This window comes from Gallinula chloropus, assembly GCF_964237585.1.
Source record: "Gallinula chloropus genome assembly, chromosome: 1".
Classification (NCBI taxonomy): Eukaryota; Metazoa; Chordata; class Aves; order Gruiformes; family Rallidae; genus Gallinula; species Gallinula chloropus.
Window position 1 is genome coordinate 195,819,787 of NC_140085.1, and position 20,170 is coordinate 195,839,956.

Sequence of the window (20,170 nt, forward strand, 5' to 3'; positions counted from 1 at the left end):
GGGTCAGTACCTGTCAGTACTGGATATTATCAAGCTGTTTGTAGCTGAGATAAAATTAATACCAAAAAAGAACTCTCTGGTCTTCTAATTAATCCCACAGGAGAGCAAAAACTCATTTAAGTTGGAAGTTTAGCTGTCGGCAGCAGTAGGAAAAGCTGGTTTCACTCCACTGAGCTGAATTAAAACTCCACATTAATGGAATTAAAGTATGTTGCCTTCTTAAACTCCTACGTCCATCAAAGCAAAGGCTTAGAAGCTTTGTAAGCAACTGCACTGCCACCTCCAATCCCTGACAAAAGAAACAACCTGCTGAGAATACATCCTACAACCAAACACTGTTAGCATCCCCTGCCCTGTTCTCCAGTGGAACTTTTTCAGGATTGTATTTATCAATCCCTTTTCTTTTAGTACTGTGAATAACAAATCATACATCGGTTGGAAGAAACCCTTAAGATCATTGAGTCCAACTGCAACCTAACCCTGACTGGTCCATCTCTAGATCATGTCCTTAAACACTTCATCTACACATCTTTTAAATACCTCCAGGGATGGTGACTCCACTACCTCCCTGGGCAGACTGTTCCAATGCCTGACAACCCTTTCAGTAAGAAATTCTTCCTAATATCTGACCTAAATCTCCCCTGGTGGAACTTTAAGCCATTCCCTCTCATCCTATCGCTTGTCACTCAAGAGAAGAGACCAACCCCTACATCTCTGCAGCCGCCTTGCAGGTAGTTGTAGAGAGCAATAAAGTCTCCCCTCAGCCTCCTTTCCTCAAGAGTAAAAAGCCCCAGCACCCTTAGCTGTTCCTCATGGGACTTGTGCTCCAGAACCTTCACCAACTTCATCACCCTTCTCTGGACACGCTCCAGCATCTCAACATCCCTCCTGTCGTGAGGGGCTCAAAACTTAACACAGTACTAGTGGTGTAGACTCACCAGAACTGAGTATAATGGAACTATCACTGCCCTACTCCTGATGGTTACACTATACAAAGAATAACTTGGAGCTTTGAGGTTTTTATGTGTTATTGTTGGTTTGGGTTTTTAAAATTTATTTGGGTGGGGTTTTTTCTGCACAGAACGTATTGACAGACCAATGCAGTTTCTGTACTTTTCTTCTATGTGGCAGTTTCAGCATTGGGACCTCAAGAATGCTGCCCCAAAGCCAGGGCTCATGGAGGTCTTAATCCACCCAGTGCCACTAGCTGCATCACTTCTTCTTTCTAAGAAGGTGAAGGTCAATTGATTTAGGAAGCAAGTAATGGCTTTTATGCTGTCAGTTTTGACCTGTCAAAGCAAAGATCTTCTCAGTGATGTCCAGTGATAGGACAATGAGCAACGGGTGCAAGCTGGAGCACAGGAGGTTCCATGGAAACATAAGGAAAAACGTTTTCAATGTGATGGTGGCAGAGCCTTGCCAAGAGAGGTTGTGGAGTCTTCTTTTCTGGAGACATTCAGAACCCACCTGGACATGTTCCTGTGTGATGTGATCTAGGGTGATCCTGCTCTGGCAGGATGGTTGGACTAGATGATCTCCAGGGGTTCCTTTGAACCCCTACCCTTCTGTGATTCTGTGAAAACAAAAGGTTTCCTAAATCAGGGCTATAGCAAATAAAAGACCACTGTTCTTTGTTGATAGGAGGTGGGCTGGAAAGGTGATGACTTTTCTAGTACTCTGTGTATAAAGAAAATGTGTGTAATTTTTACACATGCAAAACAGACCAGGAAAATATTTGGATTGTAACAACCTTCTTTCTTCCACCCTCAGTGCAGTAAACAGGCTTTGGGCTGAGCTCTGCTTTGAGTGTCACACAGTCTGAGCCCTTCATGGTGGTTTGTCCTTATTTCTAGTTGCCAAATTGCATCATGGAAGTTTAAAACACAATAAATGTTCCCCTAACATGGTTGTTTCACCCCAGGTAGGGGTAATACTAGGCTTTTGGGCAGTAGTTCATGTAGTCCCTACAATGAAAGAAGGCGTTAAGATGCTGCCTCCAGTTTCAGCGTCACCTGCAGGGCATAAGCGCCTTTCGAGCATCCTTGGGATAAACCAGAATTAAAACTAAGGAGACTGGCTACTCTCCTTCTGTTACTACAATATCTATTGATACTGTCATTTTGATAATAAACATTTAAATGTATGTGTTGAGACCAGGCTGCTCTATTCTCAGTGTTTAATGAAGTCATGAAAAATCAGGCCTCAGCTGAGAAATAGATTTAAAACCAACAAAACCCTTAAACCCATTAAAAAAGAGAGGTTGCATTCTTTGCTTCCTGTTTTGCCCCTTATTATTAATTTATAATTTCATTCTTTGTTCCTTCACTCATATGAATTGTCTTACAAGAACAGTATATTCTCCTTGTCTCAATGAACTGAAATTAAATGAAATTAAGTTCAAACTGGTATTTTACAGGGTGTGAGATTCATCTCTTCAGGGACAATCCATCTTGTGTAGCTGTAGTATAGAGAAAGATTGTTACTTTATAGTATTAAAGCTATTGAGACACTGATTCTGTATCATTTCAAGAAAGGGTACTTTCTTTGACACCATTTCTCATAACACTCTGCTTGAGAAACCAGCTACCACTGACCTGGACAGGCTCAGCCTCTGCTGAGCAAAAAGCTGGCTGTCTGGCTGGGCCCAATGAGCGGTGGTAAAGAGCTAAATCCAGCTGGTGGCTGGTCACAAGTGGTGTTCCTCAGGGCTCAGTGCTGGGTCCAGTCCTATTCAACATCTTTATCAATGACCTGGATAAAGGGATTGAATGTTCTCTCAGTAAGTTTGCAGATGACACTAAGCTGGGAGGAAGTGTTGATCTGCCTGAGGGTAGGGAAGCTCTTCAATGGGATCTGGACAGGCTGGATCAATGGGCTGAGACCCAATGAGATGAGGTTCAAAAAGGCCAAGAGCTGCACTTGGGACATAATGACCCCATGAAGCAGTACAGGCTTTGGGAAGAGTGGCTCGAAAATTGCCTGGCAGAGAAGGACCTGGGGTTGTTGGTTGACTGCAGACTGAATATGAGTCAACAGAGTGGCCAAGAAGGCCAAACGGCATCTTGGCTTGTATCAGAAGCAGTGTGGCCAACAGGTCCAGGGAAGTGATTGTCCTCCTGTACTCTGCTCTGGTGAGGCTGCACCTCAAGTACTGTATCCAGTTTTGGGTCCCTCATTACAAGAAAGATATTGAGGCCCTGGAACGTGTCCAGAGAAGGGCAACCAGGCAGGTGAAGGGGCTGGAGAGTAAACCTTATGAGGTCTAAATCTACCCCCTTCCAATTTAAAACCATTCCCCCATATCTTATCACTCCCTGCCCTTCTTAAAATGTCCCTCCCCAGCTTTCCTGGAGCCCCTTCGGGTACTGGAAGGCTGCTATAAGGTCTCCCCAGAGCCTTCTTTTCTCCAGGCTGAACAAGCCCAGCTCTTCATAGGAGAGGTGCTCCAGCTCTCTGATCATCTTCATGGCCCTCCTCTGGATCCAATCCAACAGTCCCATGTCCTTCTTACGTTGGGGACTCCAGAACTGGACACAGTATTCCAGGTGAGGTCTCACAAGACCAGAGCAGAGAGGCAAAATCCCCTCCCTTGACCTGCTGGCCACGCTCCTTTCCATGCATCCCAGGATATGGTTGGCCTTATAGGCTGCGAGCATGCATTGTTAGTTCATGTCAAGGTTTTTGTCTACCAGCACCCCCATGTCCTTCTCTCCAGGGCTGCTCTCTTATTACAGCATCTCCCAATCTTGTATTGATGATGAGGATTGCCCTGACTTAGGTTCAGGACCTTGCACTTGTCCATGTTGAACCTCATGAGGTTGACATGGGTCCACTTCTCCAGCTTCTCCAGATCCCTCTGGATGCCATCCCACACTTCTGGTGTTTCAACTGCACCACTCAGCTTGGTGTCATCTATGACCTTGCTGAGGGTACACTCAACCTCACTGTCAATGTCCTAGATAAAAATATTTAGAAACAAACAACTTACAGCCTTGACATTTTGCACAAAGTAGTCTTGGTTAAGTATCAGTCCTCCAAGGTAGCTGAATTCATCATTAAAATACTGCATTACAGTGGGGACTCCGACTCTATTACCATGATCGCACTGGTCCCTTTCCTCATTTTGAATCTTACAGTACAGGAGCAAAAATTCACCATTCTGTAAATTACTTGGGTGAATTTATCCCATTTTTATTCACAACATCCAAACAGAGTCACATCCCAAGTGCTTACTAGTCAATATGATTTTGTGACCATCATCAGTTGCTAATTCTGTAGATAAATGGGAAATTATTTGGGTTTAGTGCTTGGCAGATGGAAGTCCTACCTTTAATGCTCTCATTATTTTACTAATTTTGAAGCTGTTATGGAAGTTATGTATCAGAAAAATGCCGCAATGCTGAAATATTTTTTGGGAAAAGAAACAAAGCTTTCAGAATTCAAGCCAGTTTGGCCAGTTGTGGTTATATGCAGATATTGTGGCTGTGGTTAGAACCATATGAAGTGGCTTAACTGTTTTAAGGCAAAGCGCCATATCAGCTGTCATTCCTCAGCTTCCCTTTCCTATGACAACATTCCTTAGAAAAACAGAACACTACATAATATTTATGGAATAAACCCAATTCCTGCATGAAACCTTCAGCTGCTAGCTTGCCACACCCCATTGAAAGATTCCTCCCACCCCCCCCAGAATATGTTACAAGAGTTAAGAGCTCCTTCTTTAAACTCCATTGTGGGTTTGGCACCAGCAGCACAGTTCCTGCACAGCTTTGCCATCCTTCTCTTAGGAACAGGCGGATATATACTTGGAAGGGGGTAGATTTAGATTGGATACTCGGAAGAAATTCTTCCCTCTGAGGGTGGTGAGGCCCTGTCACAGGTTGCCCGGAGAAGCTGTGACTTCTCCCTCCCTGGAAATGTTCAAGGCCTGGTTGGATGGGGCCTTGAGCATTCTGGTCTAGTGAGAGGTGTCCCTGCCCATTTCAGGATGGTTGGAACTTGATGGTCATTAAGGTCCCTTCCAGCCCAAACCATTCTATGATTCTATGAACAGACTGTGACACCCACTGTGACTTAGAGGGCTGTGATATACATCATCGTCCCTCCTCTCTGCTGGGTTCTTATTCCTTGTACCAGATATACTTTTGCATCTCTTGATGCAACTTCTCCCATGGGGGAGAGAATCAGAAGAATCAAAGTGAGAAGACTCATGATTTGAGATAAAGAGAGTTGGATAGGTGAAGCAAAGCAAGAGAAGGAATTAATTCCCCACTTCCCATGGGCAGGCAGGTGTTCAGCCATCTCCAGGAAAGCAGGGCTCCATCATGTGTAATGGTGACTTGGGAAGACAAAAAGCATTGCTCTGAACATCCCCTTCTTCCTTCTTCTTCTCCAGCTTTATATGCTGAGCATGATGTCATATGGTATGAATGTCCCTTTGGTCAGTTGGGGTCAGCTGTCTCCGCTGTGTCCCCTCCCAACTCTTGGTGCACCCCCAGCGTACTCGCTGGTGAGTTGGGGTGAGAAGCAGAAAAGACCTTGGCTGTGTGTGAGCCCTGCTCAGCAGGAATGCAAACATCCCTGTGTCATCAGCACTGTTTTCAGCACAAGCTCAAGCACAGCCCCCTATAAGCTACTGTGAAGAAAATTAATTCTATGAAGGAAATTAACTGTCTCGTAGCATAAACAAGCACAAATATAATCCTGCAGTGTTTGTCCAGTTCAACTGTTCTGTTCACACCATGATGCTGGACACCAGCAATACTCCTGTACATCTTATGTCTTGCTCTGAAACGTAAAAAGCCTCAGTAGTTCTTCTTACAAGGGTAATATACTTTCCTGCAAACCTTCTGAAATACTCAGAACAAGGATGAATACAGCAGGTTACTAACATGAAACAAGAGCACAATGGTTACACTGGGTGACAGGTAGCAGTCTTTTCTTTGTCCTGTGGCATGACATCATCAACTCTATGAGCAGAGATGGATCCCACCCTTTCACAGAATCACAGAACGTTAGGAGTTGGAAGGGACCTTGAAATATCCTCTAGTCCAACCCCCTGCCAGAGCAGGGTCACCTAGACTAAATCACACATCCAGGCAGGGTTTGAATGTCTCCAGAGAAGGAGGCTTCACAACCTCTCTGGGCAGCCTGTCCCAGTGAACAGACATCCCTTCTGTCAGACAGGCAATATTGGCTATGCTGATGTCAGATGTCTTAGCTTTTCATGAAAATAAGTTCTGCTTCCTCTGAACAAACACCTTGAAGTGTATTCATGCACAGCTTGAAAGCAGTGCAATGTCTGGACTTGGAAGAGTCAGTGATATAAAACTAACAAATATTTCTATCTGCGTGTAATTTGCATTATTAATCCTGGGCCTCGTTGTGTGATGTAGCTGCTTAATCAGAAGATACACCGAGGTGCTTCTGCTTTTTTTTTTTTTTATTTTTTTAACATGTTTTCCTGGAGAAGGAATGCAATTTATTATCCCAGAGCTGCCCTTGACTGGTGCTGGGGTGTCCATTTACATGAATAGCAATGGCACAATGCTATTAGCCAGTGGTACAGTGCTGAAGTTAATGTATACTGTGTCATTTCTTTGGTTTATTTAAAACACTAACTGGGTTCCTCAGTGTCAGGGAGCTGAGCACCATGCAGCTACTCTCTCTCGGAGCCAGGGGGGAATGGGAGAAGGGGAAAAGGAAAAAAAACAAAGGCAAACCTCACAGGTTGGGATAAGGACAGTTTACTGGGACAGCAGAGAGGGAAATAACAGTAATAGGACTTTAATAGTAAAAAAATATGAAACTGGTGATACATGATGCAGTTTCTCACCAAACCACACAACTCAGCCCATACAGCTTAGAGTCATCCTGAAACCAGACTGTACCCTAAAACTGTGTGCTCCTCCCTCACACCAGCCCCATTTATGGTGGAATACCCTCTTTGACCAGTTTGGATCACCTGTCCTGGCTGTGTCCCCACCCAGCTCCCTGGGTGCCCCCCACCTTTTCATTAGCAGGGCATTATGAACAACTGAAAAGTCCCTGACTGCTTGGCAACAACTAAACCATCCATGTGTTATCAGCACTGCTCTCACCTAACTCCCAAACACAGCATTCCACCTGCTGCTAGAAAGAGAATTAACTCAATCCTAGCCAAAATCAGTACACTCAACCATAACAATACATGTGAGAGAAGCCATTAGACTACAGAATTTTCCATCCAAAAGATTTTTCTTTTACAGGGTCTATGTTTTGCTTGGAAAATGTCATGAGGTTTTTCTAAATGCTGTGTCATAGTTTGATGTAATTTCATGTGGGAAAAAAATTCAAGCTGCTTAAAATCCAGCAGAAATTGTAAATGTCAGTTGAAATTTGTAAAATTAAGAGTTACATTGTGGTGCAGTTACAAGCAGTGCATGTTCTTCTTACTGAGCATTCTTCCTGAGAAACACTAAGAATTAGGATGATAACTTATTGTTTTACCTTCTGCTCTGTGTTAACTTTGTATTTTGTGGTTAGTATATGTAGTAGAACAATTAGCATCTAAGTTATTTTAAGTTACTGAACTCTGTGTGTGTATGTATATATGTTATTTTAAAATAACAAGAAATATAAGATGAATTATTCTCTTCATTGTCTGCTCTTAATGAGGAATAAAAGCTGATTTTAAATGAGAGATTGTAAGGTTCAGCCCTTTTTTGAACGGAGAAGCATCGCTGAAGTTAATGCTTTAGATATGTGTAAAACAATCCTATTATTACTTCTATTTTGGCATTAGCTAAACTGCTAGAGACAATAGGAATAAGAGAAACTTGTATTTCTTTAACAAATGCTTTTCTTTATTCTTCCTTGGTCATACAGTCATTCCCAGCACAGCACTGCAACGCGTCCACCCACAGTGAGCTTGCAGCGGACCATTTCTGTGGAAGGGTAAGATGATTCTCTGCCTGTAGAGCTCTCAGATACCACTAAGCCAGACAGTGAACTACCCACATACTCATAGCTGTTAACTAGCTGTGGGTTTGCATCCCACTGTGTTTTAAGCCTGTGAGATGCAGAAATAAATACTTGCAAATTACCCTTTTCAGATACTTAACTGAAAAGTTTGGCTTTCACGGACATGAGAATATCTGTCATGGAAATACATGAACAGCAATCTCTTCAAGTCATCTTGCTTGCCTGGTGTTAATATTTATGTGTGTTATCTGTGAAGTTGTTGTTCCCACTGATCATGGTTATACCCAGTGAAATCTTGCTCCATTTTCTTAACGTGTGCATGAATTCTTTTTGACTAAGCAGTGTCCCAAACCAAGGATGAAAAAGTTCTGATAGAGAATATAATAATCCCATGCTGGAGTGTATCTGTGTGCATTAGTTTGTTAATTGTAGAAGTGGCACTTTGAGCGCTTGTCTCTCCATTTTAACAGAAATAATAGGGTAAAATATGAGTAATTCACAACTCCAGTTAATATCCTTACATCTTTAAGATATTAGAAAATCCTATATTTAACGTTGAAATACTTGGATTTTGGTTGCACTGACTGGTGTAGCTTACAAAAAGTACTCCATTTCCTTCTCCCCTCCCACAGAGATGTGGAACTGTTCGAAATACCGTGTAGCCATGGGTAATACCACATCACTGGCTGCTCTTGGGTTCTGTTTCACAGATTTTCTTTTTCATGGTAGAAGTGAGAATCCACAGTTTCCACTGAGGAAAGATGATGTCTTCTTTTATTTTACTTTTTGCTACAAGCTCACCATGGTGCAGTCAGAAAATCAAATGTTAGATATGTGAAATAATGCACACCTTAGTGAAACTTGAATGCTTTCCTCATAAGTCTTTGGTTTTTCTTTCTTATCTAAACCTAAGATCCAAGATTTTTAGATTTATTTAAAATGTATAGGACAGCTATAGTAATTATCCACTGAAACCCAGACTGAATAATGAAATTGCAATAGGAAAGGTGCATATGGCTTAAGGGCTGTTGTCTGGAAGGGAATTCTCCAAACAAAGCCCTGATCATGTAACCGTCTCGCTTAAAACGGGGCTAATCTCAATTTATATCAGGCTGCTTCAGGTCTTGCTGAGTAAAGCCAGGGCTATCACCAAGTGGGGAGACTGTATGAGGTTGGGGCAACTTGTCTCAGTGCTTTGACACCCTCACTTTGGATTTCTTTTCTTTATCTCTCGTTTTCTCTCTAATGAACAGAGAGCCATAATAAATTCCCCCATCTTTTCCTCAAACCAACACATGAATAAATTGATGTTTGAAATAAAACTGAGCTAAATTGAGATTTAAAGAAAGAAATTCTATTATCATGTCTTTGACATGGTCTACTGGGCTCTGTAATTCGGGAGATGTCCTGAAGGTTTAAACTATTTAAAATCAGAAATCAATCTGTCTACGTGAATTTTTAGATAAATTGCAGAATCTGTACCGGCCACACAGACAATTTGCATTTCTTGTGTATGAATCATTAGAGCGCAGGAAATCTGCAACTGATATTACAGGTCTCCTGCTGTTCAGGACAAGGAAGAATATCTGGCTTGTAATTATTACTAATCAACTTAGACTAAGTCATATTTCATTTCACAGAGGAAAGTGGGACCTATTACACCGCTGAGCAGAAATAAGTAATCAGCTCAGCCCTTAATATTTCATTAAGTTAAAGCCCGATTTATTCTAATGTTTTCGTGAAGTCCATGCTGCTAAGGATGTTTATATCTAATGCAATTTGAGGTCAAAACAAAGTTATTTGTCGCTTTTAGGAGCTGGGTTTCCATCAGTAGAGCCCTGTATTTAGGTGACTCATTAGATTGCTCTTGAGACGCAATTTGTAAATAGCTGCTTTACCTGCAAGGCATCCCTAGCACGCACTGAGTTTTGGGGTTTGCACGCTGGCTCTGTGTGACCGACTGTGGGGTCACCCAAGTAATATAATGATTGGGTCCTGTGAAGGAGAAATTAAATTTGGGAGGGGTAAAGAAATACAGGGGGATTTACATTTCCTGGCATTTATTCCTTTCCACCCTGTTAAATACATGATAATTGAGCTGGCTAGAATAGATTGCTTAAAAAAATAATAGTTTTTTTTTTTTATCTCAGTAAGGGATTCACATGTAAAAATCCTTTTTTTGTTGTTTTAGGGAAGGCTTTTGTGAGCTTCATGTACAGCAAAAAAAATTAGAAGCCAGGTGAAAAAAAAGATGTCTTTAAAGATTAAATTGTCTTCATGTTCCAGCCATATATTCTTCACGTTTTGAATCTATACATGAGGTGAACAGATTTATTATGTGTGCAAAAGCATGAACTTCACAGGTGTTGGATGTCATCGTGAGGTCTAATTAGTAACTTCCCTGATGGTTGATTTGCATGGTGTAAAAATGAGAAAGCTATCATGGTTTGGATTTGAAAATATTGTTAGTCTGAAGGTTTTTTAATGGTTTTAATGAGCAGTTTTAACAGTGAGAATGCAAAACAGGAAACATAATGGATGGCATCTCGAACCTGTTATTTGGAAATCCTGCTGTACTATTGCATGATGCTATGATGTTAGTGGTGTACAACAGCTGTTCTCTCTGCAGTTGATGTTCAGACTAGATTGTGTTTTACGTGGTACCAGTCATCTCTTCTGCTGAGCTGCTTAGAACCCGGGGTTTCAACTTAATGTGATCAAAAGTGTTCTGGTGGAAATATGAAACCAATTTATCAATGTGACCAAGTAGCTCAAATATTTATATATATCAATATTTAAGCATAAATAAACAGCATTTGAACCATTACAAAGGGTAAGAATTTTTATTCTGAGCAGGACAGATATTACAGACTGCTCTGTGTTTCCAAGGTCTTTTACATCAGGTAACACTGGATGCTTGCTAGTAGTGGACAGCGTATTGATATTATGAAACATGGCTATGGGGCACTGCTGTTTTTAGATTTTCTCATCGCCTTTGCATACTTCCAGTCTCCTGATAGTGTGATGTGGTTGCCTGTCACTATTTCCATCTCATTTAGCTTTGTTTACAAACTGAGAAGCTGGAGCTTTCATAGTAAATAGAGCCATCGAGCGCTGCAAGGAATAGTTTATGGAAAAGTGGTTTCACTCTGGAACTAATAGTTATTAAAAGCAGGATGGAAAGCAACCTTTCTAGTACGGAATTGCCTGTGCTGGGTGTAGAAGGAGGAATAGATACAGTTTTCAGGTTTTATGATGATTATCAGCATGTAAATAATGCACCTTTTGCATCACAGAAGAGAGACAAGTGCTTGAGTGAGACAAAGTATGAATGAATAAACACACTGTATAATGACCCCCATTTCATAGTTAGAGAGCATATTAGCTGTCCTATATTGTCGCTCTAGAAACCCATAAAATGCCCCAAATCTAAGAGATGCATTCCTCTGCATTTAATATCTGGTGTCATGGTAAAAACGCAGACCAGCATCACTTTTCAAAGATGACATTATTCCTGTATGCCTATTCCATCTAGCTTGCTGTAAGCAGATAACATTCCCTGGTGTGCAGGCTTTCATTTCTCTACAAATTCAAAATGAAAGCCTGTTAAAGTGCAGAGAGGTTCCCACAAAACCAAGTTTCACTTGTATAAGCCGGTGCACCCATGCATGCATCAGTCAGGTTGAAGCCTGGCTCCCAGTAGGTTCCCTCGTATTAAATAAACTTCAAAGTTTGTGACAAGTTAGACATGATGTTTGCAGAATAAATGCTTTAAAAGTGTAGTCAGTATTTGAGTTGGGATAAAGTATTGCTTCTACAGTTGATGCCAACATTCAATCAACAAGAAATGCCGAGGAAACCATAGTCAAATAAACGGGTAAAAGATTGTTTCGAGCAGAATGGGTAAGTGTAGTAAGAAAGAAATGTGTTCTGCTGTGGGAAATGATAGATGAACATCTCACTGAAGGCCAAATGTTCGTTTAACAACATTTAGTAAAACGCAGTAAGTCACTAATCAATTGCATGTAATGAAGATGAACGCTTTGCACATGACCAAAGCGTTGTCTCTGTTAAAGAAGGTGAAGTCACCTCTCTGGGCTGTGATGCTCAATGTGACAGCACCAGATAAGAGGGAGGTTGCCTAATTTTGGTTGTTTTCAATCCAAATTGAAATAAGGATAATAATAATTCAAACAAATTGTTTAAACAACAGTCCCCAGTTGGTCACGTGCAGCACTGATGGGTAACACTGATGCGTTCAGGCTCCCCGAAGCTCTGCAATGGGAGAGGTTGGGGTCCTCCAGCTCCACACTGCTTGTGGTGTTTTGGAAACCTCACAGCAGAGGTAGATGGGAGGGAGGGCTGGGGAGGGAGGCAGGGGGTAGTGCTCTTTCCCATTGTGATGGAAAGGTTTTGCCAAGCTGAAGGGGGAAATAACAAGGGGAAATGTAAAAGCCAAGATGCCGTAGAAGTGATATTGCAATAAAACAGTAGATGAGAGCACTGCAAATAGGTTTTTACTCTGATTTGTTGTGGAGCAGAGTTTTAGAAGGTATTAAAGCAAATTCAGATGAGCCAAGTATGTTTGATTTCGCCTGATCTTTCAAGTCTTTTAAAAAGGTATTTGTGCACATTCCAGGCCCTAAAGAGTTCAAGTTCTCTCTTGTGTGATTGATGAGATTTGAAAACATCACACCCACTGGCACATTCTCTGTCCAGCCTGGCTTTCTGTGTTAAACACTGTGAAGAAGACTGCTCAATCTACTACCTATTTCAGGACCTTCCAGAACGAATGCCCTTTGGCTGTCTGAAATAAACATGCGGTTATTTGTCAGGATTTTTTGGAGCAGGAGAAGAAAACTGGAAATATTGCACTGAAAAACAAATCCCTTCATTAGCCAAGTGACCGTAAGCAGGCACAGCTCGGTGCTGACGCATTCTGAAGCCAAACACTGTACTGCACAGACAGGGGCTTTGATCCCTTTGACTGGGGGATGGTGTTTATTGGCTCCTCCACAATGAACTACTAATATGTGACTTGAACCAATTAATGCAATTTCTCTTTAATTCAATTTTCCCTCCAGCTATTAAGTAGCTTGGATGTTTTTTTGGTTGTATTATAAGTGTGCAGTGCTGTACATGGAGGGTGCAGGGCCTTAGTTGGGTTGTGGGTGCTACCCTAAGCCACACAGTGATGTAAATAAATAAACAAATGCTTCCGGGCATCCGATGATGCGTGTTACTCTAATGCCAAATCAGCATGTGCACAAATGGGTGTATGATTCACAGAATCACAGAATCACAAGGTTGGAAAAGACCTTTAAGATCATTGAGTCCAACTGTTCCTGTCCTATGCTAAACCATATCCCTGAGCACCACATCTACCCTTTTTTTAAACACATCCAGGGATGGTGACTCAACCTCCTCCCTGGGCAGCCTTTTCCAGGCCTCAACAACTCTTGCTGTGAAGAACTTTTAAATAATGTCTAATCTGACCCTGCCCTGGCACAGCTTTGTGCCATTTCCCCTTGTCCTATCACCTGTCACCTGTCTGAAGAGACCATTGCCCACCTCTCTACAACCTCCTTTCAGGTAATTGTAGGCAGTGATAAGGTCTCCCCTCAGCTTCCTCTTCTCCAGGCTAAACATCCCCAGCTCCCTCAGCCTCTCAGATGAATTGCCCTCCAGCCCCTTCCCCAATCTGGTTGCCCTTCTCTGGACTCGCTCAAGGACCTCAATGTCCTTCTTACAGTGAGGGGCCCAGAACTGTACACAGCATTTGAGGTGCAGCCTCACCAATGATGAGTACAGGGGTACCCCTTCGGAAGCAAGCAACATTTTTGAAAGAGAACCCACTGAAACAACAAAAAAACCTGCAGCCAAAGTGAGATCAAAGCCACATGTCCAAGTCCCTGCGGATTTGGGATTCCTCACTGACTGTAGGTTACTGAAGAACTCTCAAGGGTCTGATATTTGCAAGGACCCAAGATATTTCTGTAGATGTTCCAAAAAGCACACAATCATTTCAGTGCCCCAATTTTACAGATGGTACAAAAGAAAGAGAAAGATGGAGCTGTGTCAGTGTGAGAGGAATACCGAAGCTGGCTGTTTTCTTTAATGTAGCCAGCAGCACAGAATAAGCAAATTAAAAATGGATTTTCCTTCAGTTAGTTACTATAAAAATTACTTGTTTTCAGAAAGCTCATCCCTTTCATTTATCAGTCCAGTTTTTAATCTCTTAAATTAAATCTATAATTACTATGGATTCACAATCTATAGGAGGGTGATAGGGATGCTCAATTAATTTTTTGTCTTACGGTTTTCTGATCACAAAAGAGTAAATGGATCAAAACAAATACTCCACACAGATTGCATAGCAAATACAAACCCCTCACCTATTTTCAACATAATGAAGAAAGAAGCCAAACACAAAGAGAAAAAAATGTTCAGGAGAGAAAAAGCCTGACTTTTTTAAATGTTGTTTTCTTGATCACTTTTGTATGACAGTAGAAATTTTCTCAAGTGGGAAGCTTTACCCACTCTAACTTGGTACAACATACTGGTTCCAAATGTTGTTTTAATAATACTTTGCTCTTACATCAGGTCTACAATTTATAATGTGCTTTACAAAATCTGATCTGATGAATTCCCTGAAGCAGGTAACCAAGTCCATCTGAATTGGTTGTCCCATTGATTTCTGAGCCTGTAAATTTGTGTGGATTGCAGCACTTTATTTGCTCCTTTGCTCCTGCCTCTGTTAACATGAATCTTCTTCTTTCTCTACCTTTTTAATTCCTTCCCATTCTCCTTTACAGGCACACACTGTCTCCCTTTATCCTGGTCTCTCTTCTTTTTTTTTTGGTCTTTTCTTTATTTTCCCTCCTTTCCCCTTCCCCCCGCCCCCCCTCCCGCTGCCTTCTGTCAGTCCAGGAATATTTTCATCTCACACTTCTTTCTAATTTCTGCTTGATTTCCCCTGCTGCTCCTTTCTGTTTGTGTTTGGTACACAGCTGCAGGAGGGCATAAAGCACGCATGCACAGAATTAAAGTGCTAGTACGCTTTGTTAGCACCTACAAACTTACCTTCAGCAGGATTTGTCACAGAAGAAATTATAAATGGGATAAGTAGTTAAAGCTGGGGGCAGAAACCTGCAATCCAGCTAGCTGGCTGTTTGGCTGCTTCTCTTTACTGTCAGCTACAGAGTGCCACCTACTGTCTCCAGACAAAGCAGTGAGCTTGTCAAATGATGTGCCCTGAAATTACCTTCACCTCAAGCTGCTGTTTTCTGTGGAGACCCGCACATTCTTACAGAGTGCATGTACTACAAGAGGGCGTGTGGCAATAGGATGAGGGGTGATGGTTTTAAACTAGAAAAGAGGAAATTTAGGTTGGATATTAGGAAGAAGTTCCTCACTATGAGGGTGGTGGATCACTGGAACAGGTTGCCCAGAGAGGTGGTTGGAGGCCCCATTCCTGGCAATATTCAAGGGCCTGAATGGGGCTTTGAGCGACCTGATCGAGTGAAGATGTCCCTGCTTACTGCAGGGAAGTTGGACTAGATGGCCTTTAAAGGTCCCTTCCAACCTAATGCATTCTGTGATTCTCTGATTTTTCATTCCATTTATCTGCGTTCTATCTAAACTCCCATCATCTGCATGAGAATTACATTCATAAAAATGTTTAATAGAAACAAAGAATGTTTCCTAATGTTGCTTCCCAGATACTCAAGAAAAAATAGATCTGTTCTTAGATCTCCTTAACCATCGTATTGAAAGAGAGAACAATAAGTTTTTATACCAGGTGAATAAAAATGTAATATCATCATCTTGCTTGAGAAACTTTTTCCTACCTGAATTTCAAAGAGTTATCATCATTGTAAGGTGGGTTTTGGGTTTTTCACTGTCATATATTTGGAAAAATTTAGTCATTTATTATACTATGGTGAATTGGCATATACCTTCTGCTTCCTGTTGGTCCTTTGCAGTACAGTCATGGCTAAATGTTATTTCTATGAGGATGACAACAACACTCGTGTGTTCTTGAATCCACCTTTCAGATACTGCAGGACACTCAGATATGAAAGAAATACAAAGACGCATTATGATTTGTCAGTCTCTGTACAGCCACATTTGAGTCAGGAGCAAAATGACCTGATTAGGCTAACGAGCAGGAGCCAAAACTCATTGTGTTCTACTCACGGCTTCTGACATTTCCCCGTTATTGTTTGAGCTTCCTCTGAATGTAATCATCCATGAGCAGAATGTGAATTTTGCTGTCAAAAGGCCAAAATTACAAAACAGCACTAACAGCGTTTTAGGCATAAATCTGCTGACTTGATCAGAGACAGGGATTATTAACTGGGCCAACTTTTTGTTGAGCTGCACAGCTCACTATTCAGCAGATACCCAGTTGTACTGACCTAGTTTTGCCCATGGCATTGACTTTCAACTTTATGATCCAAGCTGCCTGTCATATGTGGAAATACTCGGGTTTCATTTCAAACAACAGCTCATCTGATTTCCCACCAGCAGAGCACGGAAATGGATTTGTTTGACTTTCCTGCCTCTTTCCCCTCAATACCCAGGTAAATAATAACAACAGTAGCTCAGCTCTCGCAAAGTAATCCCTATGTGTAGGACTTGAAGGCGACAAGTGTCACCGTATCATTTCTGTGGATGAGGAAATTGAAGCTGGAAGAAGAAACGACAGGATCGCTCAGCAGCGCATGGGCAAAGCAGGGAATGGGACCCACACTCCCAGCTTGGTGTCCTACTTCTGCTCCAACCCCCAGGCCACCCTTCCTAATTAAAATCTGTTTAGACTTCTCAGATCTGGATTACATTATGCCTAATCTGCACATGGTTAAGAAGGTGCTGAAACTGTTGCTACAGCAAATCGACAAAAAATTCGAAAGCGAAAAAAAAATCTTGATTTTCTGAATGGTTAGAAATACTTCCAGCACACACAAACTCAAAACAATGTGTCTTTTTACTCACAACTGTCATTTTTAAAGGTTGTTTTCTGACTGTACAATGATAAGAAAAAGTTTAAGATGGAGAGTTGTATGGAGTAATGGAGGGCTAATACTTTCACTAGAGGTTACAATCGCATTTAAAATACTATAAAATTTTGCTTTAGGTTTTGTTTTAGGGGGGTTGGTTTTTGTTTTGCGGGGATCACAAAAATATTAAAGGTTGGTTTCAAAAAGTTCAAGGATCATGATCAAGCTGGGAATACTGATTGAACATTACCAGCGGGTAAAGTCAAACACCTAGGGATTTTGGAATTAGTGTGTAAAGGTTAAAATCTCATGTTCATAGCCATGAGACTTAACTCACGTCAAAGAAGGCATCCCTCCGTGCCGTGCTTGTCTCTCTCCCTTTTTTTTTTTTTCATTTTTCTTTAAAACCAAACCAGAGATGAATGAAAAAGCTGTACTTATGATGTAGAACTGGTTTACAGGATGCAGGGAATAATGGCTCTGTTTTACACAAAGCATGTTTCTGTAGACACGTGTGTATTTACAATCTCCACTTTGCTGACAACTCTCATTTGTAAAAATTGAGAGTTAGAAGAGCATTCTGGTTCTCTGTGAGGGGTCACAGACACGTCACTGTATGTCTTTGTGAGTATTTGCACGGGCAGGTTTAAAATTTACACATACTAATATAACAGCATTTACCTTTTCCTGCAAAGTAAATTGTTAGAGGGATATGAAAGGGGTGTACGGATATGTGGTTGCGTATGCTTGTGTATCCGAGAGAGAGACAGGTCTGAGGCCTGCTATGTAGAGACTGGCCTGGTAGAGGCCTGGTAGAGGCTTGTAGAGATTGGGAACCAAATAGCTGGGACACTTCCTCAAGGATGCTGCCTTGATTGCTTAGGAAAGTCATCTCTCTCTCTGGACATAAGTTTTCCCATCAGTAAAATGTACATAATTATGTTTACATCCTTTGGGTTATATTTTCAATGTACAGATGGAAAGTGCTCTATGCGGTACATCAGCTACTACTTATTGATTTCCAGTACAATGAAGAACATCATAAATCATTAAGACAAAAGCAATTATCCCTCAGTCTGCTTGAGATACAAAGCTACTGTGTGACTTTACAACTGCAAGCTCATGATAGTATCAAACCAGAGTTAAAATTGACATTCTGCTCTGTTAGCTTGATCATACACCTGTTATTTGCTCCAAATCTGTCAGGTTCAAACACATTTGCCATTGCTTTGCCTAGAGTTTTGAATTTTTTCTTTGAACTTTTGTTTAAAAGGTGAGACTAGAACTAGGAAAAAATGTATTCTACTTGTAAGTACAGGATTGCTGTGGGATTGTAAAATATATTCAGTGTTTTGGTTTTTCTTTTGATAAACCTATCACTTAATGAAGATCACTCCAGTGTGCTGAAATGAATAGAGTTGCTTGGATTCAGCCACAAGGGGAGGGGGAGTGGAAAGAATGCTTGCTATTTCCTTCCTTGTCTGTTCTCCAATTAAGAGATTTATCATGTTTGTTAAATGCTTTCTTTAGGTAATAGCAGGACATTGTGTCTTAAAATATAGTAGGCCAAAGATGCCTTGAGAGATGCATACACAGTGAGAGTGTTGAATGGATAAACATTCTCATTTTGTTTCTATACAGAGAGCCTCGAAAAATCATCCTGCACAAGGGCTCCACAGGACTTGGTTTTAACATTGTGGGAGGAGAAGATGGGGAAGGCATTTTCGTGTCTTTCATCCTAGCAGGCGGGCCTGCCGATCTCAGCGGAGAACTGCAGAGAGGAGATCAAATTTTGTCTGTAAGTATCTGTGTTGGGCTTTGCTGGCTAACTGCTTCATCTTTTTCTTTGTCTGTGCTGCAAGGGACACACAAAGAAGTCTTTTTGGTTTCCATGTTGTGAAATCCGTGGTGAAAACAGTTTATCACTGAATATTTTGTTTATTTACTCTTAGTTTTCATAGTATTTGTTAACGGCGTTACCTGCACTTAGCTCAGAGGGAGACTTTGCTGTGCTTAATTCTATGGTATGGCAACACCCCCAGAGAGGGCCTAAACCCAGTGATGAACTCAGCATCTCCAAGTTTAGCCCATCATCCAGTTGCCTTTTGCCCAAAATGCACTTCTGAATCCAAAGATGCTCCTCAATGTCAGCTTTTCTTTGAGGAGATCAAATCACTTAGGCTGGGGTGCCATCTAGTGCACACTGAACCGCTGAGCAACCCGCCCAATGCAAGGAGGAGATTAATTAGGTTATGTTCATTATCTCTAATGAATTTGATGATCACTGTGAAATTCATTTTCAAATTTTGGAGGATAAAAAAAGCTTTGTGGCCTGGGGTTATATTTTGCATGCTTAATCCCAAACCCATCTTTTTAATTTTTCTTTCATGTACATACTGATAGGACACGTTTAAAAACACAGCACTTATGGTTTAGGCTCTGTCAAATAATGATCTGACTGAAACAATCTGAACGCAAAGGATTTTGAATGACAATGAGAGCCCTGAGAATGTAGTTAAATATCCATTCACATTATGCCACCTTAGAGAAAAGAAGAAGCTGTCTCAAGTTATTACAGTTGTGGCTGTTTCATGCAAAGTACATAAAGAGACTTCAGGTGAGGAACTGGAACACAGGAATTATTCCTCCCAGCTGGGTGATGGACCCACTGGCAGTTGCACACTCACTCCCACAGTCATGCAGACCTTGCCCCCTTTGGTTCGCAGCAGGGGTAGAAGGTGAGACCACATCTGGAATATGGTGTCCAGTTCTGAGCCCCTCAGTTTAAGAAGGACTGAGAACTACTTGAAAGAGTCCAGTGCAGGGCTGTGAAGATGAAGGAGTGGAACATCTTCCATAGGAGGAGAGTCTGAGGGAGCTGGGTCTCTTTAGCCTGGAGAAATGGAGACTGCGGGGTGACCTTATCAATGTCTATAAATATGTAAAGAGTGAGTGTCAGGAGGGCTGAGCAAGGCTTTTCTCAGTGATGTCTGATAATAGGACAAGGGTCCATGGGTGCAAGCTGGAGAATAGGAGGTCCCATGTGAACATAAGGAAAAACTTTTCACTGTGAGGGTGGCAGAGCCCTGGAACAGACTGCCCAGAGAGATTGTGGAGTCTCCTTCTCTAGAAACATTCAGAACATGGCTGGACATGTTCCTGTGTGATTTAGTCTAGGTGATCCTGCTCTGGTACAGGGGTTGGAC

The 20,170-nt window shown here is 41.6% G+C and overlaps 1 protein-coding gene across 6 annotated transcripts in view; it reads left to right on the forward strand.

The window, feature by feature from the left end:
* Positions 1-20,170, forward strand: part of DLG2 (discs large MAGUK scaffold protein 2) — a gene marked incomplete at both ends in the record, with an annotated part of 916,132 nt that overhangs the window by 660,749 nt on the left and 235,213 nt on the right. For all 6 annotated transcript variants that reach the window (XM_084264083.1, XM_084264085.1, XM_084264086.1 and 3 more), the window contains 2 exons: positions 7,867-7,935; positions 18,606-18,762. In XM_084264083.1, the coding sequence (XP_084120209.1) occupies positions 7,867-7,935; positions 18,606-18,762 (226 nt within the window). The remainder of the gene's footprint in view (positions 1-7,866; positions 7,936-18,605; positions 18,763-20,170) is intronic.